Source organism: Tamandua tetradactyla, chromosome 5, assembly GCF_023851605.1.
Source record: "Tamandua tetradactyla isolate mTamTet1 chromosome 5, mTamTet1.pri, whole genome shotgun sequence".
NCBI lineage: Eukaryota > Metazoa > Chordata > Mammalia > Pilosa > Myrmecophagidae > Tamandua > Tamandua tetradactyla.
This window is the reverse complement of record NC_135331.1, coordinates 8,147,088-8,174,796: the sequence shown is the minus strand read 5'-3', so window position 1 is coordinate 8,174,796 and position 27,709 is coordinate 8,147,088. Positions and strand designations below refer to the sequence as shown.

Genomic DNA, 27,709 nt, shown 5'->3' with positions numbered 1-27,709 from the left:
CTAGCTGTGCACCAACCCATCTGCCCCCCATCTGTCCTACATTCTGCTCTCTGCCCAGCTTACTAAGCCCCCACTAGGAGTCTTTCTCCAGGGCATGCCCATGGCAAGAGAAATGAGGGTGGCTCCTTAGCAGTCCTCACTCCCTGCCTCTGGCAGACTCTCCCGCAGAGCTGAAAGAACCCTTCATTTCCCCTCTCAATGCTATGTGGGCATTCCTGTGCCTAGGGCTTCGCTGCCCCTCTCCCTGCAGATTGCACCCACTCTGGACTTAAATAGAACTTTTCCAGCCTTCCTTCATGTTGTGATGTGGGTCTGCCTCCAGCCCTCTCTGCTCTCTGATAGCACTGCTTTTCCATTCCGATTGTTTCACGCTTGTGATCTTGCCACCTTTCTCTGATGCATTTGTCCTCCTGCTGCTCCTGTGAGAGACTTCTCCAGGGCCAGAGATCCTTCATGATGCCCCAGGATCCACACATGGCGCTGCACCTTGCAGGCTGTCAATAACATTTGCCTGTCGTTGTGGAGATGGAAGCTGAGAGGACATAGCACCCAACAGGGAAGACACAACTACACTTGGCACATGTTAATTGAGTTCTTGCTAGATGCCAAGCCCTGTTTTAGGCACTGTTAATAATCGACTTGTTAATAATCAACAAGTCGATAATTAATGAAATTTCAGATTGAGATTAGTGTCATGAAGGAGATAAACAGAGCGATGAGATCCAGAGTGGTGGAGGGGGCAGGCCACTGGAGAGGGGCAGGTTCTTGAGTTGTACCTGACAGACCTAGGAGAAACTGAGGAAGAGGCAAGGGAGAGCTCAGTAACCCAAAAAGCAGGAAAGGCAGCCCCCTGGGACCAGGGCCGCCTCAGCCACCACTGGCCAAGCAGCCCTGGGGGCAGTCTCAGAGCTGTGTGTGTCAGACCTTGGGATGGGGTAGGTAGAACACAGGTGGGCCAGTAAAGGAGTGAGAGTCAGAATAGCTGCTCTGGTATCAGAGACTCCATGTGCTGTGAGGATTTTTATTCTATCACAAATGCTGAAGGGCTACCCAAGGTTTCCCTGTTGGCTGAAGTTCGTCAAGTCCCCATTTATGGTCTTTGTTTCCTGGGGCTGCTGTTACAAACATTCATAAATCTGGTGGCTTAAAACAATGGAAATTTATTTTCTCCCAGTTCTGGGGGCTGGAAGTCTGGGATGTGGGCAGGGTCACGCTCCCTCTGAAAGCTCCAGGGGGACCATCCTGGCTCCTGGGGGCTGCTGGCCATCCTTGGCGTGCCTTAGTAGCCTCACTCTAGTCTCTCCCTCCATCTTCATGTCGTCTTCTCCCTTGGTTGTCTGTCTGTCTGTCTTCCCTTCACGTAAGGACATGAGTCATATTGGATTTTGGCCCATCCGCATCTGGCTTGGCCTCATCTTAACTAATCACATCATCAAAGATCCTGTTTCCACAAGGGCCACATTCACAGGACCAGGGCTTAGGATTTGAACATGTGGTTTTGGGAGACACAGTTCAACCCACACTAACCTTTGGGGACCACATGCACCTCTGGCTCAATATCAGCAAATGGGTCTTCCACGTTTGAGCAGCTTTGCTGACCTTCTTTCTCTGTTGGCAGCGGAGGAAAAGAAGAAGCTGGCTGAGGAAAAAGCCTTGGAGATTGAGGAGCAAAACAAGATCATCGCGGTGGAGAAGGCAGAGGCAGAGACTGCACTGGCAGAGGTTATGCCCATCCTGGAGGCTGCCAAGCTCGAACTGCAGAAACTGGACAAATCAGACGTGACAGAGATTAGGTAACCGATGGTAATCTCTAGTGGTGGCTTGGCTCCATTGCTCGAGAGAACTACCATAATCACAGCAATTAGGTATTTGTGGTACTCGCACCATGGGCCAGGCCCTGGGCTCAGTATTTTCCATCTTCCAACCTCCTTCCAAAAACCCTTTAGAAAGGGGCCTGTTATAATTCTCACTCACAGATGAGGAAAACGAGGCTTAGGTTGAGGGGAAGGGGCTTGCCCCATGGCCTGGTCTTGAACTCAAGCTGACTCATATGTGGACACTAGGCTCCAGAAGGGGGCTTCATGAGAGAAATGGAGCATCGTAAATCAGTCTTCTTTACAGAAAACATGATGCAGTGTTGCCCTAAACAATGGCAGAGCTCTTGACACAGGAGAGAACTTCCTTCTATGTAAAAGGCTGGACAGTGATTTGTGGCCAGCCAGGCTGCTCAGTGATATCATAACCCATCCCTAACCAGGGGGGCTCGTAAGAGATGGGAGGAGTGATTATTTGTGGCTCCTGGACTTTTTATAGATAAATCTGTCAAGCAACTCCCTCCAACCCACTGGAGGGCTCATCTGCTCTCAGGAGAAGAGGCCTGGGGCGGGCAGGTGGGCTTCCTCCACACACAGTCTGGTCTCGCCAGAGCACTGAAAATGGGTAGCGAATGTAAATTTAGTACTGTTAAGTGAAGTTCCAAAAGGAATTCTTTGTTGGCTGTCAGTCCTTTCCTCTTGCGCTGTGTGCCCCTCCCAGAGGATTTCCCTGTTGTATGGGAACCCAGTCTCTCTCTTCCTCACTCATCACTTGCTCATTTTCTGAAGTGGTTCAGTTTTCCTGGCCCAAGGACAGGTCTTTACATGAGGGAGCAGCTCCCATTTTTGAGTTTTGGCTCCATGCTGGGTTCCTGATGAAATGACTCTCTTCAGGTCTCATCTCATTTCAGGAGGGCTGAGCAGCCTTCCTTATTAGAGACCATGGTCTTGTTTTGTCCTTGGTGAAGCGTATACAGATTTAAATGGGCCGTTCCTTCATTCCAGGGCAGGGGACCTGTTTAATTCTTGAGAAGTCACCTGGAGATGCCTCTCTTGTTAATAAGAAGTCATTATTGTATTGCTTCGCAAAGTGTGGACCCAAAGAGGGAATAAGGGTGAGATGTGTTGGATGTTTAGACAGAGATGCCAGGACAGAACCATATAGTAATCTGAGTTGTAGGAGAGACCACCAATATATATATTTTCAAGGGAACTATCCCTTTCCCAGCATTGTGAGAGCAGAGAGTTGGGAAGGAATTTTGAAGGTTATTTATTTAGAGAGAAGCATCTGAGCATTCCTCCTTCAGCCCAAGGGAGAAGGCGGGAGGGGTCTGCCTGTCACCTCCAGCCAAGTGAGGGGGCTTCAGCGGGAGCACATGAGAGCTTGACATGTGTCCCTTGCAATCAGGCAGATGCTGTGGACTGGTGCCCAACACCCCTAAAGTGGCCCATGGCATTAAAGGAGTGAAATTTGAAAATGTGATTATTGCAATAGGTGCTATATTCATACGTGACTTTGCCTCTTAGCAGTTGTGTGACCTTCAGCAGCTCATCTCACCTCTCTGTGCTTCAGTTTTCCCACTTATAAAATTTGGAGGATAGAATTCTCCCCATGGTGTCAGGGTCATTGTGAAGAGTAAATGAACTAATACATAAAGGACTCTTGGAACTGGCTGGGCACCACGTAAGCATTAGCTTATCATGGTTTCAACGTCTCAAAGGCATGCGCGAAAAAGTCCCTTCCACTCTTTTCTCCCTTCGCCCCGCAGTGGGAGGAAACCATTGCTATTCATTTCTCCGATACCCATCCAGAGACTTTTTTTCTGCACATTTCCGACAACTCAGACACACCACTCTCTATTCAGTACCTGGGTTTGGATTCTGAGGTTTGTGAGTAAGGGACACTTACATGTTCTTTTTTTACCTTGTTCTGGCATATAAATGGCAACACAGAAGACATGTTTTTCTATAGCCAGGTTTCTGTACCCCGGTACCCACTTAACTATGTATTTTGGAGTTATTTTACAAATTGATATATGAAAAAATTCCCCAGTATTTTCAAGCAGCTGCATCATATTTCATTTTATGTTGGGCTACCACTTATTTAATCAGCCCCCTGTCGATGACTCTTCAGCTTGTCTCCAGTCTCTCACCGTTACAGACAGCACAGGTAGAATAAGCCTGACTGTACTTCATTGTGCCCCGGTGGGGCTTCCAGATAAGCTTCCCGAAGAGAAATTGCTGCTTGCTTGGGTGTGTGATTTACACTACTCCCAACTGTTGTTGGCCTCCTCTGCGGGACCTTGCCTGTTTACTCTCCCACTGGTAGTCCGGAGGAGCCCATGTCTCTCCCATCAGCAGGTGGTATTAGCAAACAGTTGAATCTTTGCTAGTTTTATAGATGAAAAATGGTATTTCTGTGTAGTTTTTTTTTATTAATTAAAAAAATTAACTAACACAACATTTAGAAATCATTCCATTCTACATATGCAATCAGTAATTCTTAATATCATCACATAGATGTATGATCATCATTTCTTAGTACATTTGCATCAATTTAGAAAAAGAAACAGCAAGACAACAGAAAAAGAAATAAAATGATAATATGCAGGAAAAAAAATTAAAAATACAAAAAATATATATAAAAAAAACCAAACAAACAAAAACTATAGCTCAGATGCAGCTTCATTCAGTGTTTTAACATAATTACATTACAATTAGGTAGTATTGTGCTGTCCATTTTTGAGTTTTTGTATCTAGTCCTGTTGCACAGTCTGTATCCCTTCAGCTCCAATTACCCATTATCTTACCCTGTTTCTAACTCCTGATGGTCTCTGTTACCAATGACATATTCCAAGTTTATTCTCGAATGTTGCTTCACATCAGTGGGACCATACAGTATTTGTCCTTTAGTTTTTGGCTAGTCTCACTCAGCATAATGTTCTCTAGGTCCATCCATGTTATTACATGCTTCATAAGTTTATTCTGTCTTAAAGCTGCATAATATTCCATCATATGTATATACCACAGTTTGTGTAGCCACTCGTCTGTTGATGGACATTTTGGCTGTTTCCATCTCTTTACAATTGTAAATAATGCTGCTATAAACATTGGTGTGCAAATGTCCGTTTGTGTCTTTGCCCTTAAGTCCTTTGAGTAGATACCTAGCAATGGTATTGCTGGGTCGTATGGCAATTCTATATTCAGTTTTTTTGAGGAACAGCCAAACTGCCTTCCACAGTGGTTGCACCATTTGACATTCCCACCAACAGTGGATAAGTGTGCCTCTTTCTCCGCATCCTCTCCAGCACTTGTCATTTTCTGTTTTGTTGATAATGGCCATTCTGGTGGGTGTGAGATGATATCTCATTGTGGTTTTGATCTGCATTTCTCTAATGGCCAGGGACATTGAGCATCTCTTCATGTGCCTTTTGGCCATTTGTATTTCCTCTTCTAAGAGGTGTCTGTTGAAGTCTTTTTCCCATTTTGTAATTGGGTTGGCTGTCTTTTTGTTGTTGAGTTGAACAATCTCTTTATAAATTCTGGATACTAGACCTTTATCTGATATGTCGTTTCCAAATATTGTCTCCCATTGTGTAGGCTGTCTTTCGACTTTCTTGATGAAGTTCTTTGATGCACAAAAGTGTTTAATTTTGAGAAGCTCCCATTTCTTTCTTTCTTTCTTCAGTGCTCTTGCTTTAGGTTTAAGGTCCATAAAACTGCCTCCAATTGTAAGTTTCATAAGATATCTCCCTACATTTTACTCTGTTTTATGGTCTTAGACCTAATGTTTAGATCTTTGATCCATTTTGAGTTAACTTTTGTGTAGGGTGTGAGATACGGGTCCTCTTTCATTCTTTTGCATATGGATATCCAGTTCTCTAGGCACCATTTATTGAAGAGACTGTTCTGTCCCATGTGAATTGGCTTGACTGCCTTATCAAAGATCAAATGTCCACAGATGAGAGGGTCTGTATCTGAGCACTCTATTCGATTCCATTGGTCGATATATCTATCTTTATGCCAATACCATGCTGTTTTGACCACTGTGGCTTCATAATATGCCTTAAAGTCTGGCAGCTTGAGACCTCCAGCTTCGTTTTTTTTTCCTCAAGATACTTTTAGCAATTCGGGGCACCCTGCCCTTCCAGATAAATTTGCTTATTGGTTTTTCTATTTCTGAAAAATAAGTTGTTGGGATTTTGATTGGTATTGCATTGAATCTGTAAATCAATTTAGGTAGGATTGACATCTTAACTATATTTAGTCTTCCAATCCATGAGCACGGTATGCCCTTCCATCTATTTAGGTCTTCTGTGATTTCTTTTAACAGTTTTTTGTAGTTTTCTTTGTATAGGTCTTTTGTCTCTTTAGTTAAATTTATTCCTAAGTACTTTATTCTTTTAGTTGCAATTATAAATGGAATTCGTTTCTTGATTTCCCCCTCAGCTTGTTCATTGCTAGTGTATAGAAATGCTACAGATTTTTGAATGTTGATCTTTCAAACCTGCTACTTTGCTGTACACATTTATTAACTCTAGTAGTTTTGTTGTGGATTTTTCCGGGTTTTTGATGTATAGTATCATATTGTCTGCAAACAGTGATAGTTTTACTTCTTCCTTTCCAATTTTGATGCCTTGTATTTCTTTTTCTTGTCTAATTGCTCTGGCTAGAACCTCCAACACAATGTTGAATAATAGTGGTGATAGTGGACATCCTTGTCTTGTTCCTGATCTTAGGGGGAAAGTTTTCAATTTTTCCCCATTGAGGATGATATTAGCTGTGGGTTTTTCATATATTCCCTCTATCATTTTAAGGAAGTTCCCTTGTATTCCTATCTTTTGAAGTGTTTTCAACAGGAAAGGATGTTGAATCTTGTCAGATGCCTTCTCTGCATCAATTGAGATGATCATGTGATTTTTCTGCTTTAATTTGTTGATATGGTGTATTACATTAATTGATTTTCTTATGTTGAACCATCCTTGCATACCTGGGATGAATCCTACTTGGTCATGATGTATAATTCTTTTAATGTGTTGCTGGATTCGATTTGCTAGAATTTTGTTGAGGATTTTTGCATCTATATTCATCAGAGAGATTGGTCTGTAGTTTTCTTTTTTTGTAATATCTTTGCCTGATTTTGGTATGAGGTTGATGTTGGCTTCATAGAATGAATTAGGTAGCTTTCCCTCCACTTCAATTTTTTTGAAGAGTTTGAGCAGGGTTGGTACTAATTCTTTCTGGAATGTTTGGTAGAATTCACATGTGAAGCCGTCTGGTCCTGGACTTTTCTTTTTGGGAAGCTTTTGAATGACTGATTCAATTTCTTTACTTGTGATTGGTTTGTTCAGGTCATCTATTTCTTCTTGAGTCACAGTTGGTTGTTCATGCCTTTCTAGGAACTTGTCCATTTCATCTACATTGTTGTATTTATTAGCGTAAAGTTGTTTGTAGTATCCTGTTATTACCTCCTTTATTTCTGTGAGGTCAGTGGTTATGTCCCCTCTTCCATTTCTGATCTTATTTATTTGCATCCTCTCTCTTCTTCTTTTTGTCACTCTTTCTAAGGGCCCATCAATCTTATTGATTTTCTCATAGAACCAACTTCTTGTCTTATTGATTTTCTCAATTGTTTTCATGTTCTCAATTTCATTTATTTCTGCTCTAATCTTTGTTATTTCTTTCCTTTTGCTTGCTTTGGGGTTAGTTTGCTGTTCTTTCTCCAGTTCTTCCAAGTGGACAGTTAATTCCTGCATTTTTGCCTTTTCTTCTTTTTTGATATAGGCATTTAGGGCAATAAATTTCCCTCTTAGCACTGCCTTTGCTGCGTCCCATAGGTTTTGATATGTTGTGTTTTCATTTTCATTCGCCTCGAGATATTTACTAATTTCTCTTGTAATTTCTTCCTTGACCCACTCGTTGTTTAAGAGTGTGTTGTTGAGCCTCCACATATTTGTGAATTTTCTGGCACTCTGCCTATTATTGATTTCCAACTTCATTCCTTTATGATCTGAGAAAGTGTTTTGTATGATTTCAATCTTTTTAAATTTGTTGAGACTTTCTTTGTGACCCAGCATATGGTCTATCTTTGAGAATGATCCATGAGCACTTGAGAAAAAGGTGTATCCTGCTGTTGTGGGGTGTAATGTCCTATAAATGTCTGTTAAGTCTAGCTCATTTATTGTAATATTCAAATTCTCTGTTTCTTTATTGATCCTCTGTCTAGATGTTCTGTCCATTGATGAGAGTGGTGAATTGAAGTCTCCAACTATTATGGTAGATGTGTCTATTTCCCTTTTCAGTGATTGTAGTGTATTCCTCACGCATTGTGGGGCATTCTGATTCGGTGTGTAAATATTTATGATTGTTATGTCTTCTTGTTTAATTGTTCCTTTTATTAATAGATAGTATCCTTCTTTGTCTCTTTTAACTGTTTTACATTTGAAGTCTAATTTGTTGGATATTAGTATAGCTACTCCTGCTCTTTTCTGGTTGTTATTTGCATGAAATATCTTTTCCCAACCTTTCACTTTCAACCTATGTTTTTTGGGTCTAAGGTGTGTTTCCTGTAGACAGCATATAGAAGGATCCTGTTTTTTAATCCATTCTGCCAGTCTATGTCTTTTGATTGGGGAATTCAGTCCATTAACATTTAGTGTTATTACTGTTTGGGTAATACTTTCCTCTACCATTTTGCCTTTTGTATTATATATATCATATCTGATTTTCCTTCTTTCTACACTCTTCTCCATACCTTTCGTATCTGACTCTAGTGCTCCCTTTAGTATTTCTTGCAGAGCTGGTCTCTTGGTCACAAATTCTCTCAGTGACTTTTTGTCTGAGAATGTTTTAATTTCTCCCTCATTTTTGAAGGACAATTTTGCTGGATGTAGAAGTCTTGGTTGGCAGTTTTTCTCTTTTAGTAATTTAAATATATCCTCCCACTGTCTTCTAGCTTCCATGGTTTCTGCTGAGAAATCTACACATAGTCTTATTGGGTTTCCCTTGTATGTGATGGATTGTTTTTCTCTTGCTGCTTTCAAGATCCTCTCTTTCTCTTTGACCTCTGACATTCTAACTAGTAAGTGTCTTGGAGAACGCCTATTTGGGTCTATTCTCTTTGGGGTGCGCTGCACTTCTTGGATCTTTAATTTTAGGTCTTTCATAAGAGTTGGGAAATTTTCAGTGATAATTTCTTCCATTAGTTTTTCTCCTCCTTTTCTCTTCTCTTCTCCTTCTGGGATACCCACAACACGTATATTTGTGCGCTTCATATTATCATTCAATTCCCTGAGTCCCTGCTCAAATTTTTCCATTCTTTTCCCTATTGTTTCTGTTTCTTTTTGGATTTCAGATGTTCCATCCTCCAGTTCACTAATTCTATCCTCTGTCTCTTTAAGTCTACCATTGTAGGTTTCCATTGTTTTTTTCATCTCTTCTATTGTGTCTTTCAATCCCATAAGTTCTGTGATTTGTTTTTTCAGACTTTCCATTTCTTCTTTTTGTTGATCCCATGCCTTCTTCATGTCCTCCCTCAATTTATTGATTTGGTTTTTGAAGAGGTTTTCCATTTCTGTTCATATATTCAGAATTAGTTGTCTCAGCTCCTGTATCTCATTTGAGCTACTGGTTTGTTCCGTTGACTGGGCCATATCTTCAATTTTCCTGGTGTGATTCGTTATTTTTTGCTGGCATCTGGGCATTTAATCAGATTTCCCTGAGTGTGGGACCCAGCAGATTGAAAGACTTTCCTGTGAAGTCTCTGGGCTCTGTTTTTCTTATCCTGCCCAGTATGTGGTGCTTGTCTGTCTGCGGGTCCCACCAGCAAAAGATGTTGTGGCTCCTTTAACTTTGGAAGACTCTCGCTGCTGGGTGTGTGGTGGAGACAGAGGAAAGGTTGTAGGTTGGTTTTAATGGCTTCAAATTGTGAAGTCCTGGGATCTGAGTTCCTTGAGAGAGGGATTCCACCTGAGTTGTGTTTCACCCCTCCCGCAGGGAAGGTTCAAGTGGTAGAGAGCCCTAAAAGCAGCCTGTTTCTGGGTTTGGGGCAGTTGTAACCTATGTAATCCCAGCGCTGAGCCCAGAGGCAATGAAGCCTCCGTAGAAACAGCCGCAGAAGGCTCTGTTTCGCCCCCTTTCCTCTTTTTTAGTTAGCCCAATCGGCGATTTCCACCTTGATCAGTTTTGCCTGAGCTGAGAGCCTATTTTTAGTAGTCAGAAGTTGTTCATTAATGCTACTATTGGTGTTAGGTTGGGTTCAGTCTCTACTACTGTTGGGGACTGTTTCCTTTCCCTCCGGGAAGTAACCTGTGGGGGAGGGTCGCCAGCTGCCTCGGCTTGGGGAACCGCTGTTCGTAGGCTCCCAGCTGGCCCGGGAAGCCGCGTGTGTGGAAGGGGCTGTGGTCGCCGACCACTGTGGCTTGGGGGACCGCTGTTCCGAGGCTCCCAGCTGGCCCGGAAAGCCGCGCATGGGGAGGGGCACTGGCCGCTACGGCTTGGGGAACCTGATCCAAAGCTCCCAGCCAGCCTGGGAAGGAGGGAGGGAGGGGCTCCAGCCGCCAGCTGCAGCGGCCCGGGGAAGTGTGCGCCTCTCGGGGACCTCACCGCAGCGGAGTCTCTTAGCTGGTCCAGCCTTTCCAGAATGGGGTACGCTGTGTTTCTGGTCTCTGTTGTGGCTCCGGGAGCTGTTCTGTACTGTTTCTAGTTCTTTAGTAGTTGTTCTGGAGGAGGAACTAAGACCCGCGCGCCTTACTAAGCCGCCATCTTCTCCGGAATCATTTCTGTGTAGTTTTTTTTTTTTTTTTTTAAAGGAAAGACAGAGAGAAGGAAGGAAGGATAGAAGGAAGGAAGGAAGGAAGAAAGGGAAACATTTTTAAACATTTTCTTGTTTTATTGTATTCTGTTTCTCCGTTTTTGTTACATGGGCTGGGGCCGGGAATCGAACCGAGGTCCTCCGGCATAGCAGGCAAGCACTTTGCCCGCTGAGCCACCGCGGCCCGCCCCATTTCTGTGTAGTTTTAATTCACATCTTTCTTATTATGAATGAGGGTGACCTTTATTTCATCTGTGAAAAATGTGTCAGAGTCCTATGTGTTCCCCTTCCTGTGAACCGTTGGTTTACATGCTTTGCCTGCTTCTGTTGGGTTGCTGTTACTTTTTTTTTCTGTCCGTTTTCAAGAACTCTTTTATATAGTAGGGAGATTAGCTTTTTGTTCCAGATGTCAGTTGCAAATATTTTTGCCAATTTATCGTCTGTCATGGGGCTTTGTGTGTGTTTCCTTTTGCCATATGTAAGTTTTTATTTTTATCTGGCAGATTTTATCAAATATTTTATTTTTTGACTTCTGAATATCATGTCATAGTTAAAAGGCTTTACCACTGCAATGTATTAAAAAATGATTTCTTCCTTACGGTTTCTACTAGTACTTTTATGGTTTAATTTTTTTTACATTTAAAATCTTTGAGTTATTCGGGATTTTCCCTAGAGTTCAGCGTGAGTCTGGATCCAATTTTAGTTTTTCTACATGACTGTGATCTGGCTTTCTTTATGTCATTTGGATGTTAAGTGTAATAAGCCAGCGCTTAACATCTTGGCATTTTTATAATCCTTTAATTCTTTAAAATGCACTTCCTTTCTGTATTGCTCAGTCTCCTTTGTACATCACAAATTGTTACAGCAAGTGGATGAAGAGTAGATGAAGATTAGTGGTGGATGTTTCCCCTTAATATAAAAGGCTCCTTTTTTGTTATTGGCTTGCCCGAGTAAAGGTTTATCGTTTTACCTTTTTCCCTTTTGTTCACTGGGTTGTCACTGAGTGTCAACTAGACGTCCACTGGGCATCTGCAGCAGTGAACTAGGCAGGCAGGGTCTGTGGTGCGTGAAGCCAGCAGTTTTGGAGGAATAAAGGCATTTGTACAGGAATCTCATGTGGGCATAAAATTATGTTGCAGAGGATTAGGAATGAAAGATTTCATAGTCAGGGAAGGTGCTTCCCCAGAAGCAACATTTAAGCTGAGACATGCCTGGAGAGTAGAAAGTTGCCAGTTATAGGATGGGGGGAGGCTGAAGGGGGTGCACTCTCTGAGGCTGGGAGGAGCTTGGCTGAAGGGAGGAGCAGAGAAGGTAAGTGTGGCTGGGATAGTGTACTGGGGGGTGGCAGTGGGGTTTGTAATGGTTACTTCCCTCCAGAATGGCAGCAGGCCATCTCATCTCACTCTTTTTAATCTCTGAGTTTGTTTTGTCATAAAAGAAAGGAATCAAATGGAACAGAGATGTCTCCATCTCTCAAACCTGCAGTTGCAGAGTTTTGAACACCTCAGTCACCCAGCAGTGCTGGGAAGGTGTGCATTCTGGGTGGATGAGGTTCCACAGCCTGGTCTGCAAGTGCACAGACAGAATGTCACTCTGATAAACTCATAGGATTGTGGAGCCGGAGGGGTCTAGTTCTGCTTCCCCATTTTATAGATTGGGAAACAGAGAACCCTGGAAAGCAGTGAACCTGCCCGAGGACTCTGGGCCCTGTACTTGGGCCTGGGTCCTTTTTGCTTTCTATCTGAATACAGCCTCACTGATTCTTTCCACCCTTGATTGTTTGTTCAGAGAGCAGTGATTTCGGCCTGGACTTCATTGCCCGTGAAAAACACCATTTAAAACCATTTGAAGGCGTTCCTTACTTGGTTTTCTTCTCAGAGAGCACTGGCATAATTGAACCTTTCCCTGCTAATTCAGAGCCATTACTTTAATCGTCAGGGTTTGATCTGGAGTTGTGGGTACCCATCCTCTTGGCTGTTGCCCTGACTTGTTTTTATACTATGTCACTCCCTTCCTTCTCCAGCCTCCAGGGGAGTGGGAGGGGGTCTCTGGGTCCAGGAAGTGGGGGCCCAGTTCAGAAGATCTCCAGACTACTGTACTGCTAGTGAGCTCTCTCTGTCTGCCTCTCATCTGTCTGTCTGTCTGTCTCTCTCTCTCTCTCTCTCTCTCTCTGTCCTTTCCCATCCACATTCTCTGGGTCATTCTGGCTTCCTAGTGAACTCCTCAGAATGGATGTGCTCCTGCTTCACTCTGATGTTTCTGTGCCCTCCAGAGCCTCTCTTGTCTTGTGTTCTTTTCTCTTCCTTTTCCTTCATGACTTTCTTTGCTTTACCTTTTCTGTGTTGTTTTCCTTCTACTTCTTTCCCTCTTCATGGCTTTTGTGTCTGTATGACTTTTATGGACTTTGCCAAGGAATTAGAAACCTGAGCAGTCCCATGGGGTAACGTTTACGGAAGACTTACTCTCAGGTCTTTGTTTCAGTGCTGCTCTGCCTTCTTTGCCCTTTGGGTTTCTGGCTTCTTTGGTGGTTTGAGGGAACTGGTGGCTTTCAAAGTGTTGGAGAAGCAGAGTAATGGTCTAGTTGTATCAAAGACAACAATTAAGTGGCAATGTAGCCTGGGGCTTGGGGACTCAGGACCTCCCAGGCTGTCAGAACACAGGCAGATCATCCAAGCAGCCCTCTGAGTCTTGTTTCTTCATCTAATAAATGAGGAAAATAGGATGATAATGGTGATGATGATGATGATGATAATCATAGTGATAATAATAACAGCAGCTACCAATTAAGGACTGAGGAATCACCCTAGGGTATAATTAAAACTACAGATTCTCAGGCTCCACTCTCACCTACTGATTCAGACCCTAGGGGGTGGTCTGCATTTGCATTTTAATTATGCTTCAAACCTACCTCCATAATTCTGAAGCCCAGTCAAGTTACAGGACCCTGGTCTAGAACTGATGGATGAGACCCAGTTCTTGCCCTTAGAAAAACCCAAGTACCTATTGGAAAATGGCTCCCTTTATTTTTGAGCATTATCACCTCCAAGAAATAACTTTTAGCTGAATTGTCCTTTTCAGCGCTCTCATTCAGGCCAGATCCTGGCCACACCCCATATCTGATCTACCCTCTTACCCCACTTCCATGTTCTCATTTCTCACTAGGTCCTTCGCTAAGCCCCCTAAACAGGTGCAGATAGTCTGTGAATGCATCCTCATCATGAAAGGATACAAAGAACTTAACTGGAAAACTGCCAAAGGCATGATGTCTGACCCGAATTTCCTGAGGTCTCTGATGGAGATGGATTTTGATTCAATTTCCCAGAGCCAAGTTAAAAATATAAGAGGTGAGTGTAGACAAATGTATGAATTGCCATCTTTGGGACAGGCATGGAGAGCAAGGAGGTGACTTTTCACTTTCAGGCCCTCCTATTGTCATTAGTTGGTATCTCTGTGGCTATTGAGGCCCTTGAACTGTGATGGGGAGGGGTGCAACCCCAAAGAAAAATGGTGGTACTCTTACCTGAATTAGGAGGGATGGATGTGGATGGGCAGTAGCGACAGATGGCCTCTGAATGTTTGATTCAGAAATAGCTCTAGTTCTTATTGTCAGGAAACAGGACTTTCTTACTGGAACCCAACCTTGCCTTGTCTTCTCTACTGGGCATGGTGGTGCCAAGGATTGGTCTAGCCTGGAATTCTCCCTTTGTGCCTCTTGCCAGTATAATGCCTGCTGTAGGTCCCTGGGGAAAGGATAAGTGGAAGGGGGTGGCATTCCCCGTGGCCAGCCCCTCCATCTTTCATTACAGAATACTTGCGTTTCCTCTGACTCTGAATCCTGATCAGTAGGGATGATGTTGGTCTTTGCAAAAGGCAATAAAACACTGTAGTGTCACTGTTTTATCTTGATGGTTTACTCAGAATTGTCTTATAGATGCTCATTTCTCAGTCCTTTTGAAACAAAACAAAACTAAACACAGTTCATGACCAAAAAGTCCCAAGAAGCTCCTCTCTCTGAATATGGATCTGGTGAACTTCCATTTAGGTTCTGTAACTCCTGTGTTGAGCGTGTAGGTTGAGGTGATGATGACCTGGAGGGAACCACTTATCCGAGTTAGCTACCTGTTCTGAGCCACGGCGGTGCCCAGTTGGGGACCCTCATTGACATGATGGGTCCATGGGGCTCCTAGGTGTCCCACAGAGGCAGCTGGGTTGTAAATGGGTGGCCGTAATCTGTGCCCCTCACTCACATCTTGAACATTCATGTACCCAAAACTGGTTCAGTCCCAAGCTGTTGTCCATGGGAGAAGTGTCTGGATTTTTCTCACAGGGACTCCACCAGCTATTTCTTTTTAATTTTATTTTCCCAACATGAATTTTGCCACTCATTGAAATCATTGCATCTTTAACCTTTAGGCCTCTTAAGGACTCTTAACACCACAATTGAAGAAATGGAAGCTGTCAGCAAAGCAGGGCTGGGCATGCTGAAATTTGTTGAAGCCGTAATGGGCTACTGTGATGTTTTTAGAGAAATCAAGCCCAAAAGAGAAAAGGTATTGTCCGTCTGTGCAACTTATTTGGAATCAGAAGTAACACATCCATAACTTTGCTGGAAAAATCCCGGCAGATTCTGATTTTAAATCTCATCAACATATTACCCCCAATATGTGATAACTCCCAAGAACAACTTCCATCTGACGGTACTATGAACGAACAGATCTGAGGTCTGAAAGATTATCAAATTCTATGTGAAAAGAGTAGGATAAAAGCGCTTCAGATTGGTTCTCCAGTGTTTAAAGCAGAGTTTCTCCACCTCTGTACTGTTGAGATTTTAGACCAGATAATTCTTTGTGGTTGGGGTACTGTCCTGTGCAGTATAGGATGTTTAACAGCATCCCTGGCTTCCACTCACTAGATGCCGGAAGGTTCTCATCCCCCCCGCCCCCACACCAAGTTGTGATAAACTAAAATGTCTCCAGACATTGCCAGATGTCTCCTGCAGGGCAAAATCAGCCCTAGTTAAGAACCACTGGGTTAAAATAACATGTAGAACACAGCATACAAAGAGAATTATGAAGTTCATTCAGTCATTTTTTTAACTATATTTTGACATTGTGTTACTACTCAGAACACTTAGAACCATTAGTAAGAATAGTATTGTCATCAATGTATTCTTCTGAATTTTTAATTTTGAAACACGGTGTGCTTTTACTGTGGCCTTAGTACACATAAAAATTAAACCGTCTGCTAACTTCAGCATAAGACACTTTTTCTAATGGGATGCAAAACTTTTGCAGTAAACAGTTGAAGAGGTAACTGAAGAAAGAAGCTTTGTGTCTTGAGAATAGCTAATGGTTAGCCCCAAATTGCTTAAATGTCACTAGGAAATACAGGTCTGAGACTACTTGATCCCTGCCCCACTGCGGGCTTTTCCCCTACCGTATTGTAAATTATCTTTACTTAGGTGGCCAGGCTGGAACGGAATTTTCACCTCACTAAAAGAGAACTAGAAAGGATCCAGAATGAGTTAGCAGCAATCCAGAAAGAACTAGAAGCTTTGGGAGCCAAATATGAGGCAGCCATATTGGAAAAGCAAAAGCTGCAGGAAGAAGCAGAAATCATGGAGAGACGACTAATCGCAGCTGACAAGCTCATCTCAGGGCTAGGATCTGAAAACGTCAGGTTGGTTTGGTTTTTGCACCCAACGATAGGTAGCTCTGAGTGAAAATTTGGTGTTGTAAGTGAACATCATAAGTGGAATTTCTTGCCATGTAGATTCTTTATTCCAGGTTGCATTTTTATCAGAAAATTAAGTGAAAAATTTTTCTTTTACTGTTATCATATTCAGTGTGGTTAATTGCCATTTATAAATTCTGTTTTTATGAGGTATTATTATTTAATAAGTAATAGTAAAGTGCAGCTGTGGATAAAGACAAACCAGTGGTTCTGGCAGGTGCCTTAGGTTCTGAGACTTTAACCCCTGAGTCTTTTCTGGATGAGTCTGGAGGAGAAACTCCATCTATAACTGGGCAGATACCTTCAGAGGGCCCCAGCTTGTTCAGTCCTAGGGTGTGAACTTACATGGTTGGAGCCATTTGAGGCTTATGGGCAGTATCATTAAGCCCCTTGATAGTATAGTAATTTCTAATCTGGCATCTGAAAATGTGGAGTGGAGTTAAATGATTTACCTAGTAGACTCTGGGCATTTGCCGGAAAAGACCAGCGAAACCTTTGTTTTCATTTACCTTGGGTAGAATTGTGTCATTAAGCTGGGCAGAGCTTGTTAGCTCAGGCTGCTGAGCAGTTCTGATCAGCATATTTATACATGCCTTTGATTAAGCATTCAGAATCAGTATCATTACTACTTAAAAAATAACTTAGAGACAAAATGTTTTTTGATTTTCCTTCTTTATGCTAAATGCTGAACCCTGGGGTTGGACAAAATCCTTCAAAACCATCAGTTCACTTGGGTGGGAAATAGTAAAGTGAGATGGCAAGGTCCATTTTTGCAATGAAATACTATCTCAGAAAGGTTTCCTTCTGACTGGAGTTAGGGTGGAGATCCCCATTAGCAGTGTGTCAGGCTGGTTCTTAGAAGGCTTCTTTTTTGCTTGTGGCCAGGAGGTGACCACTCACTGCAGCCCCTCTCTCCTCTACCAGGTGGCTGAATGACTTGGATGAGCTGATGCACCGTCGAGTGAAGTTATTAGGAGACTGCCTGCTCTGCGCAGCTTTCCTGAGCTACGAAGGGGCCTTTACCTGGGAGTTCCGAGATGAGATGGTTAATCAGGTTTGGCAGAATGATCTCCTGGAGCGGGAGATTCCCCTGAGCCAGCCTTTTAGATTAGAACACCTGCTCACAGATGATGTTGAGATTAGCAGGTGAGTGAAGTCTGAGCCCAGAGGACAAGGGGGACCTTAGGATGGGGTCTTCGTGGGTGTCACCCTAATGACCTGGGGCATAAAAGGAAGTGAGCCACCGGGACATGGATGATCTGAGTGCACAGAAACAGTAGATGGAGCTGCACATCCAGTCTCAAGCTCTTTTGCACTGAGTCTGAGGAGTGTTGAGCAGCCTAGGGATGGGTGGGTTGTTCTGGAAGGTACTACTTACATGCCTTGCCTTTCCTTCACCACTTGGCAAGAAAAATCAATGTCTTTGTCCCTGTCCCTCCCAGGTGGGGCTCCCAGGGACTGCCCCCCGATGAGCTCTCTGTCCAGAACGGCATCCTCACTACCAGGGCCAGCCGCTTCCCCCTGTGCATCGACCCCCAGCAACAGGCGCTCAACTGGATAAAGAGAAAAGAGGAGAAGAACAACCTGCGGGTATGGCCAGCTCCTCCCTCCAACTTCTGTGTCCTTACTGCCCCTTCTCAGAGCACAACCCTGCCCCAAAAGAAGACTCCCTTCCATCCCCTCTCCCTGGCAGTCCAGCATCTCCAATGACACCAAGCTGCACATCAGTGCCATAACCCCAAGTGGAGTGCCTCCCTCATTGCTGAACCTTTCAAACCACCTTGTATCTTACTCTTCTCTTTGTGCCTTACTCAGGCTGTGAGCAACTTGAAGGCAAAGACCCAGTTTTTCTCGTCTTTGTCGTTCCTCTATCCAGGACAGGGCAAGGTGGCCATAAATGTTCAAATGCTGTTTTTTTTTAATTAATAGCTTGATCGGGATATAATTCACATGTCATACAAGTCACCCATTTAAAATGTGCAATTCAGTGGTTTTTAGTATATTCAGAGTTATGCATCCAGCACCACAATAGACTTTTTCACCCCAAAAAGAAACCTGCACCCTTAAGCCATCATCCCCCAAACCTCATGTTTCCCTTAGCCTCTGGCAACCTGTAATTTGCTCTCTATCTCTATAAATTTGGCCTTTTATGGATATTTAATTTGAATTGAATCACACAATATGTGGTCTGTTGTGACCAGCTTCTTTCATTTAACATGATGTTTTCAAGGTTCTTCCATGTGGTAGCCTGAATCAGAACTCATCATTTTTTGGCTGAATAATATTCTACTGCATGGATGTGCCACATGTTATTTATCCACTCATCAGTGGGTGGGCATTCAGTTATTTCCACTTTTAGGCTATTATGAACAATGCTGCTGTGAACACTTGGGTACAGGTTTTTCTGCAGACATATTTTTTCTTTCTTTCTTTTTTTTGCTGTGAAGAATAATATATATTTAAAAAAGCAATAAATTTCAAAGCACACCACAATTTGTTATAGAACAGATTTCAGAGTTTGGTATGGGTTGCAGTTCAACAATTTTAGGTTATTATTTATAGGTGCACTAAGATACTGGAGACTAAAAGATATGTCAATATAATGATTCGGCAATCCTACTCATCTGTTAAATCCCATCTTCTCTGTAATAACTTTACCTTCTTTGACCTTTCTCCCAATCGTTAGGGGTATTTGGGCTATACCCATTCTAACTTTCTCATGTTGGAAGGGACTGTCTGTAATATGGGATAGGGGGTGGAAGTAGTTGGCATTCTGGTGAGGCTGGCCCAACTGCATTTCAGGATTTATCTGGTCCAGGGACCTATCTGGAAGTTGTGGGTTTCTGGAAAGTTATCCTGGTGTGTGGAACCTTTATAGAATCTTATATAATGCCATAGGTGTTCTTTAGAATTGGCAGGAATGGTTCTGGTTGGGGGTTGGCAAGTTATGGCAGGAAGTAATGTCTAACTGAAGTTTGCATAAGAGTGACCTCCAGAGTAGCCTCTTGACTCTATTTGTACTCTCTCAGCCACTGATATCTTATTTGTTACAATTCTTTTCCTCCTTTTGGTCAAGAAGGCATTGTCGATCCCATGGTGCCAGGGCTGGACTCATCCTGGGGAGTCATCTTCCACCTCGCCAGGGAGACTTTTACCCCTGGATGTCATGTCCCATGTGGGCAGAGGATAATGATTTTACTTGCAGAGTTGGGCTTAGAGAGAGAGAGAGGCCACAAAAGAGGTCCTCTGTAAGTAACTCTTAGGCATAACTATAGGTAGGCTAAGCTTCTCTACTACATCAGTAAGCTTCACAAGAGCTAGCCTCAAGATCAACGGCTTGGCCTATTGACTTGAGAGTCCCTAATATTTTAGACATAATCAGAGGTTTCCCCGGTGGTAAAGTTAAATAGTTCCATACTTTTTCTCTCATCCCTCAAGGGACTTTGCCAATACTTTAAAGTTATCTGCTCAGCATACTCTGGGATGTATCCAGGCATTACATTAAGCTGTACAGGATTAAAGGCCCTTCCCATTCTGTGCTCCCTGTGTTTGGTTGTTTAAATGATCTATCCGGACAAGTTGAGTTAGATTATGTGCTACAGAAAATTTAGATTTGGGACAAAATAAACCTCTCTTCCTTTGGTCTCATAGAGTAGATAAAGTTCTAAAATACAGACAATTTCCTCCTTACCTCTGTAATCTGATTTACTTTAGTTGCAAACCGATTGGTTTTATTCTTGTCTCTAATTGAAACCTGATCTCTTTTTAAATTTCTCTAATAGTTGTTATAAGTGGCAGTGCTGACTTTCAGAACTCCTACTCTGAGTTTTAGGTGTCATACACATACCCAAAGTTCTTCAGGGAAATATCAGGTTATATATATAAAACTGCCTCTGAAAATCTAGAAATAACAATTACAGCTCCTTACTAAATGTGATTACTATAAGATCTTACAATCTAGGCCTCAATTTTCTTATCATTATTTTCTAAATGATATCATATAATATTTGCTCTTTTGTTTCTGGCTTATTTTGTGTCACGTATGTCAGCAGGTTCATTTACTTCACTGAATGTCTCATGACTTCATTCCTTTTTGTAGTAGCAAAATATTTGATCATATGTATATACCCCAGTTTACCATTCTACTTGTCAGTCAGTGCATCCTTCAGCCACCTCCATCCATTGGGCATCATATATAATGTCCAAAGTTAGTGGACATGTGTTTTCATTTCTCTTGGGTATACACTTAGGAGTGAAATTGCTGGGATGCAATCATTTTTTTTTTTTTTTTTTGTAATCACTAACAAATTAGTGGTTTTCGGTTTTCCTTTTCCCTTATTGTTTCTAGTCTTTGCTTCATGGTATTGCTGTGCTGCTGGGGGAAGCCCCTCTGAGTCCGAAGGCCAGGGGAGCTTCTGCTTCCAAAATACAAACATAGCCGGAGTGGGACAAAAGTTATTAATGCAGGAGTGTTCATAGACCTCCTCTTCCCTTACTTAGCCTGCCAGAGAATTTCAAAACCACCAGCTCAATTCCTAGTCCCCCAACCCCACTCTGACTCCCATCCAGTCTCTTAGAAAAGGAAAGATTCTGTCTTGAGGGGAGAGAGGCTAAGCAAATCAGCATAGTAAAGTGTTCAGAAGAGGGGGTTGGAGAGGAAGGGAAAGGAAATCTCCAGGGGCTGGGGTAGAGAAAGTGGTTTTTCAGATGTTTTGAGTAGAAATGTTTGAGCAGTCATGAGGTGTGAGGAGACTGCAGATGTTTCTGTGGCTGTACCTGTCCTTTCGAGGTCTTTGGAAAGACATTGTGGATTCTCTAGTTAGTCCTTCTGCCTGCTGAGCTCCACCTTTTGAATGGGATGCTGCTCCGAGCTTGAACCCCTCAGATTTCTGGATTCATACAGGTTCCACACCCTGCTTCCTCCCTGCTCTCATTTCCCCTCCTCTGACTCCCCTTTACTCCCCACTTCAAAGTCATTCTTCCCTTGCACACTCAAATGTACTTATTTCCACCATCTGCTCCCTTCTCTCCCAGGTTGCCTCCTTTAATGACCCAGACTTCCTCAAGCAGCTGGAAATGTCCATAAAATATGGGACTCCCTTCCTGTTCCATGATGTTGATGAATATATTGATCCTGTGATCGATAATGTATTAGAAAAGAATATAAAGATCTCCCAAGGACGGCAGTTTATCATTCTGGGAGACAAGGAAGTTGACTACGATACGAATTTCAGACTGTATCTAAATACCAAGTTGGCTAATCCAAGATATTCCCCGTCCGTGTTTGGGAAAGCAATGGTGATTAATTATACCGGTAAGAGTATACAGAATATCAGTAGCAAATTAAGGTGGTTACCATGGAGGCCACAATCTGTGTGCCAGGTCTCTATAGAACATCGTTTCATCCAGGGACCCAGGTCATTCTCTCTGAGTCACATCTTAATGGGTCAGTTCTTAACCTCTGAGCAAAACCTAGAAAGTTTTTTGTCCAGGGCTTTGGCGTATAAAAAGTTATGTGTTGAGGCCTGCTGAGACACAACCATATGGCTCAAGTGCAAGCACTCCGAGTGGGGTGACAACTCTGCTGGGACAGGAAATTATTGTGTTCGTGTCTTGACATATATGTCATAATTTTGTGTTTTTCCCAATCCCCTCCGCTGAATTGTGATGGGAATTGAATGCCATTTTCTCACATCTTCTAGGATAGTCCTACAGCTGTTTAGACAGGTCACTTAGGTTTCAGTATACTTTAAATAAGGTCCCTGGGTTTTACTTTAGTGCCTCTTCACTCAGTTTGCTCACCACTCCACAGAGCAGCATCCCCTTTTTGTTCTGTCAAACATTTTCTGCTTTGTTGCTTCAAGCGATTTTGGTAGGAGAGTGAATCCTAGTGCTCCTGAAATATGGGTTTAGACACAGCCAAGCTCGTCCCGGGCATGGTTGTGCATGTGCTAAGACATAGTGCCCAGCGCACTGTGGGGGACACAGGGGTGAGGGCCTCTCCTCCCCTCCCCACAGTCACTCTGAAGGGTCTTGAAGATCAGCTGCTCAGTGTACTGGTGGCCTTTGAGAGGCGAGAGCTGGAGGAGCAGAGAGAGCATCTCATCCAGGAGACAAGCGAGAACAAGAACCTGCTGAAGGATTTGGAAGACTCCCTCCTTCGGGAGCTGGCGACCTCCACAGGAAATATGCTGGACAATGTGGAGCTGGTACAAACCCTGGAGGAGACCAAATCCAAAGCAACAGAGGTATAAGTAGAGGTGGTGCTGGCAAGTAGGGCAGAGGCAGCTGGGCTAGGGCTAGGATTGGGGATGGTTTATCTCTTCACCCTTTGCTCTTGCTAGAGGCACCAGCTTTGATGTTGAACCGTAGTGCTATGTTCATTGGAGCCATCTCTTGACTTCCAGAGGCTGACCAGGATTTGGAGTTCTTTGGATGCCGGCATGTTCTATAGCTTAACTATTGCTATGTTCAGAGATAATTTGAAACCTCATAGAAGTTTGGCCATCCTTCTGACAGCCACAGAGATGTCAGTGTGGAAGGGTAAATGGTGCCTGGTCTTCAGAAACCCAGTGACCACTCACTGACAAGCTTCTTTTTGGGGGCTATCTGTGAGCCCCTCATCAGTTGTCCTTCTTTGTCTGGCCTGGGGGACTTCATCCTGACATAGCCATTCAGAAGAGGTGGGGGTGACCTGGGTGAGTTAAGACTGTAGTGGAAAAGGCATCGAGCCCTGTTACAGTTTGCTAGCTGCCAGAATGCAACATACCAGAAATGGAATGGCTTTTAAAAAGGGGTATTTAGTAAGTTGCTAGTTTACATTTCTAAGGCTAAGAAAATTAAAACAAGTCTATAGAAATGTCCAATCACAGGCATCCAGGGAAAGATAACTTAATTTGAGAAAGTCGATGAAGTTCAGGGTTTCTCTCTCAAGTGAGAAGGGTCAGGGTTTCTCGCTCATCTGGAAAGGCCTGTGGCAAACACAGTATCATCTGCTAGCTTTCTCTCCTGGCTTGCCTTCATGAAGCTCCCCAGGAGGCGTTTTCCTTCTTCATTTCCAAAGGTTGCTGACTGATGGACTTTCTGCTTCTCATGGCTATGTCGTTCTGCTCTCTCCAAATCTCTCTCATTCTCCAAAATGTTTCCTCTTTGATAGGACTTCAGAAACTAATCAAGACCCACCCAAATGGGTGGAGACACCCCTCCATCTAATCCAGCTTAACAACCACTCCTGATTAAATTACATCTCCAGGGAGATATGATCTAATAAAAGTTTCAAATATACAATACTGATAGAGATTAGAAGAAACGGCTACCTTTTTAAAATGGGATTAGGATTAAAACATGATTTTTCTAGGGTACATACATCTTTTCAAACCAGCACAAGCCTGGACACCCTCTGGGTTAAATGAGAAAATTGTACTCCATGATCTCAGAGGCTTATCCATGGTCACAGGTCTGAGAAGCTGAGGGTGGACTAGAGGGCATCAACCTGAACTCTCATTAGACTTAAGTCTGATTCATCTGAAAAGGTCACCTTCATAGGATGTACAATGGGGAGGAGAGACCTAAACATGTACTTAGGGGCCCTCTATATTATGTAAGCCTCTTTCAGTTGAGAGTGACAGAAAACCCAGCCCTACCTGGCTTAAATCAAAGCAGAATTTATCAGTTTAGAAACCAGAAAAGTTCAGGGATGGCTTCAGGTAGGGCTGGATCCAGGACTCCAAAAATATCATCAAGACTCCATTTCTCTCCATTTCTGGTCTGGTCTTTGCTGGCTTGGGTTCGTTCTCAGCCTCCCTGGGGCGCTAAGCTCCTCCTAGTGGCTCTGGCCTTGTGCTCCCTTAGGTTCAAGTCCAAGGGGAAGAGTGAGAATCTTTTCCTTCTGCAGTAATGAGGGTCCTAGGAGTCTCTTCAGTCACATGCCCACCCCAAACTAGTCCCTGTAGCCTAGGAATGCTGCGCTTGGGTGGGGTCGGCCCTGGTCATGTGCTCCTCTCCTGGGGTTTGGGTGGAGCCCTATGTAGTAATGAAAGGGGGAAGGATATGTCTCCAAGTGAAAATCAGGGACTGTCCCTAGAAGGGGTCATGGTTGTTGGAGAGTCAAGCCACACATTTCCACTACTTCCTTCAAGAAGGTGACTGGCCCCCACCCCACCCTAAGGTCTGCCTGCTTACTTTCTTGCCCATATCATATTCTCTATGGTTGCATCCATTAGGCAGTACCTTTTAGGTAGGAGATTCTTTGATACCAGGCCCTTTTCTTTAGGTATCAGAGAAGCTCAAGCTGGCAGAGAAGACAGCCCTGGACATCGACAGGCTGAGGGACGGCTACAGGCCCGCTGCCAGGCGCGGGGCCATCCTGTTCTTCGTTCTGTCTGAGATGGCCCTCGTGAACTCCATGTACCAGTACTCCCTGATTGCCTTCCTCGACGTCTTTGGGTTGTCACTTAAGAAGTCGCTGCCTGATTCCATCCTTATGAAGCGATTAAGAAACATTATGGACACACTGACCTTCAACATTTATAACTATGGTTGCACAGGTGAGCACCTCTGCATGCTGAGCTGATGAGGGCAGCCTGAAAGGTATAACATGGCATGGGGAAGACTCCATCTGTGAAAATGGAAACTTACCAAATAGCATTCTTGAATGTGACAATTCACATTACAAGAGGAATTTTAAAAACATTAATTATATTTTAAATAACTTTATTGACATATAATTCACATACTATACAATTCACCCTTTCAAAATGTACCTATTCCCAGAATTGTTCAGCCATCACCTCTTAAACATTTTTCATCAGCCCAGAAGTAAGCCTCAAACTTCTTGACAGTCACTCCCCCTTTCCCCCTCCCACCTTCCCCCTCGCCCAGCCTCTGTCAACCCCTAATCTGCTTTCTGTGTCTGGGGATGTGCCTCTTCTGCACATTTCATAGGTGTCCTGTTTCACAATATACATCCAATCGTGTCTAGTTTTTTCCTCTTAGCATAGTGCTTTCAAGGTTTGTTCATGTAGTGCCATGTATCAGAACTTCATTTTTTTTTAATGGCTAAATAATATCCTATTGTATGGGTAGACCACATTTTGTTGATCCATTCGTCTATTAATAGACATTTAGGTTGTTTCTACTTTTTGGCTATTATGAATAACACTGCTATAAACATTTGTGTACAGATTTTAATTTTTACTTTTGAACAACTGCCAAACTGTTTTCCAAAGTAGCTGTACCATTTTACAGTCCCTAAAGAACTGATATTTTAAAGCTTTTTTATTATGGAAAATGTGAAGCAAAAGAGAATAGTAGAAGGACTTTCCATGTGCCTGTCACCCAGCATTTGTCAACTCTGGATCACTTTTATTGCAACACAGCCCAGATTATTTTTAAAATTTGCTTTGAATTTGTATCACTTCATCTGTAAACATTTCAGTTTGGATCTCTAAAACAGGGGCCAGCAAACTTTTTCTACCAAGGGCCAGGTGGTTAAAAATTTTAGGCTTTGAAAGCTATCTGATACCTGCTGTTGTAGTGCAAAAGCAGTCACAGACAATATGTAAATCAGTGGGCATGGCTGTGTACCAGTAAAACTATTCACAGAAATGGCAGGCTAGATTTAGACCCTAGGTTGTAGTTTATCACCTCTGCTCTAAACGATGTCCTCTTTTTCGAAATATTCATAGTGACATTACCATACTTAAAAGCCAATAATTCTTTAATATTATCATATAGCCAGTGTTCAGGTGTTCCCATTTATCCTATAACTTATTTTTTCCATTTGTTTAAATCAAGACCCCACTAGAAGTTCCTCCATACACGCATATATTTGTGACTGAAAATTGAAATAGCACAAGGTCTATACATTACAGTTGATTAACATGGCTTTTAAAGTTCTCTTAATTGCTAGGTGCTCTTCTCTCAATCTCTTTTTTTATCCCTTGCATTTATTTGTGGAAGAAATCTGATTTGTCTTGTATTGTTGCCCATAGTTTGAATTTTACCCCTATATCTTGTAAATTTGTAACAGATTTAGAACTTGAGCACAACATATGTGGTGTAGTATATGTCATAATTTCTATTTGTCTTTCTTTTTGTGATGTTAGCAGCCAATGGAAATAATTTATGAGAGGTTGCGAAATGGTGATATTCTAATTCTTGCTATCAATCTGTATGTATTAGCTGGAATGTTTTTATGAAGATATCTTGATATAGTTCCTATGAGAATGGTAGGTCAAATACTTGCTTTTTTCCCTTTATTATTTTTAAGTTTTTAGTATTCTTACGGACTCATGGGTTTAAACATTTGATGTATTTCAATACATTTCAGTAATTGTCCTTATTGATGTTCAGAGCATCCTATCTTTGGCCAGTTGGAGCCTTTTCAAGTTGGTTTAGAGGTCCTTTTGAACTAATTCTAGTAGTCTTTGACAGCTTCCTTGCTTTCTGGTATGACAAGATATTCCAGGCACATCGTATACATAATTTTCCCCAGGCCTGGAATCAGTCACTTTATCTAAGCACCCTGGTATTTTGTTTTTTAGCTGGAAACAGCATTTCAAGGCCAAAATATCAGTGCTAAGGGTGTTCATTGCTTGTCAATGGACTGAGTTAAGGTATTAAAACAATGTATCATGCATATACTACAACCAGGAATATGATTGGGTTCCTGAAAGACATTCAAGAGGTCTTTGTCCCTCAAAGTACATATGCCAAATTGGATGCACAGTCAAATTACTTTGTCTTAAAGTCACTCAGAATCATTCTTCTCTGAGTGCCACCAGCTTAATACACAGTTATGTTCATTTATTTCACTTTGTTCTTGAGTTTGAGGAATTTTTAAAAATTTCATTTTGTTTAATTTACCTGGTTCCAGAGTTAAGGTATATTCTGGGAATTTTAGAATAGAATGACCTGCTTCCACATGGACCAATGGCCCCTTACCCTGGTATCCCTTGTCATTATCATCATAGGGATTCACTTTCTCTTACTTTGAATCTGTTCTGTAATTCTCAGGTTTCCTCTTTAATGATTTACTCCCTTTTTTTAGTAGAGCACCTCCTCTAATAGTTTCCTGAAAAAGGTGCAGTGTTTGAAACTTTTTTGAGACAATGTATATCTGAAAATATCTTTATTCTACTCTCAAATTTGGTTACCAGTTTAGCTGGGTATAGAATTCTAGTTTTGAAAATTTTCGTTAAAAGTTTTCTTTCAACTACCATTATTGCTTTTGAGAAGCCTGATGGCATTCTGATAGTTGATCTTTTTGTGTGTAAGCTTTAAATATCTTCTCTTTATCTTAGATATCTTGAAATTTCATGATAATTTGGGTTGGTTTAAACCTATTTTC

At 42.5% G+C, this 27,709-nt stretch overlaps 1 protein-coding gene across 5 annotated transcripts in view; it reads left to right on the top strand.

The window, feature by feature from the left end:
- The window catches only part of DNAH10 (dynein axonemal heavy chain 10), a 194,076-nt gene that overhangs the window by 151,355 nt on the left and 15,012 nt on the right, over positions 1-27,709 (top strand). For all 5 annotated transcript variants that reach the window (XM_077159595.1, XM_077159598.1, XM_077159596.1 and 2 more), the window contains exons 57-65: positions 1,619-1,793; positions 13,789-13,970; positions 15,040-15,176; positions 16,088-16,305; positions 17,284-17,505; positions 17,802-17,949; positions 21,394-21,673; positions 22,378-22,607; positions 24,632-24,905. In XM_077159595.1, the coding sequence (XP_077015710.1) occupies positions 1,619-1,793; positions 13,789-13,970; positions 15,040-15,176; positions 16,088-16,305; positions 17,284-17,505; positions 17,802-17,949; positions 21,394-21,673; positions 22,378-22,607; positions 24,632-24,905 (1,866 nt within the window). The remainder of the gene's footprint in view (positions 1-1,618; positions 1,794-13,788; positions 13,971-15,039; positions 15,177-16,087; positions 16,306-17,283; positions 17,506-17,801; positions 17,950-21,393; positions 21,674-22,377; positions 22,608-24,631; positions 24,906-27,709) is intronic.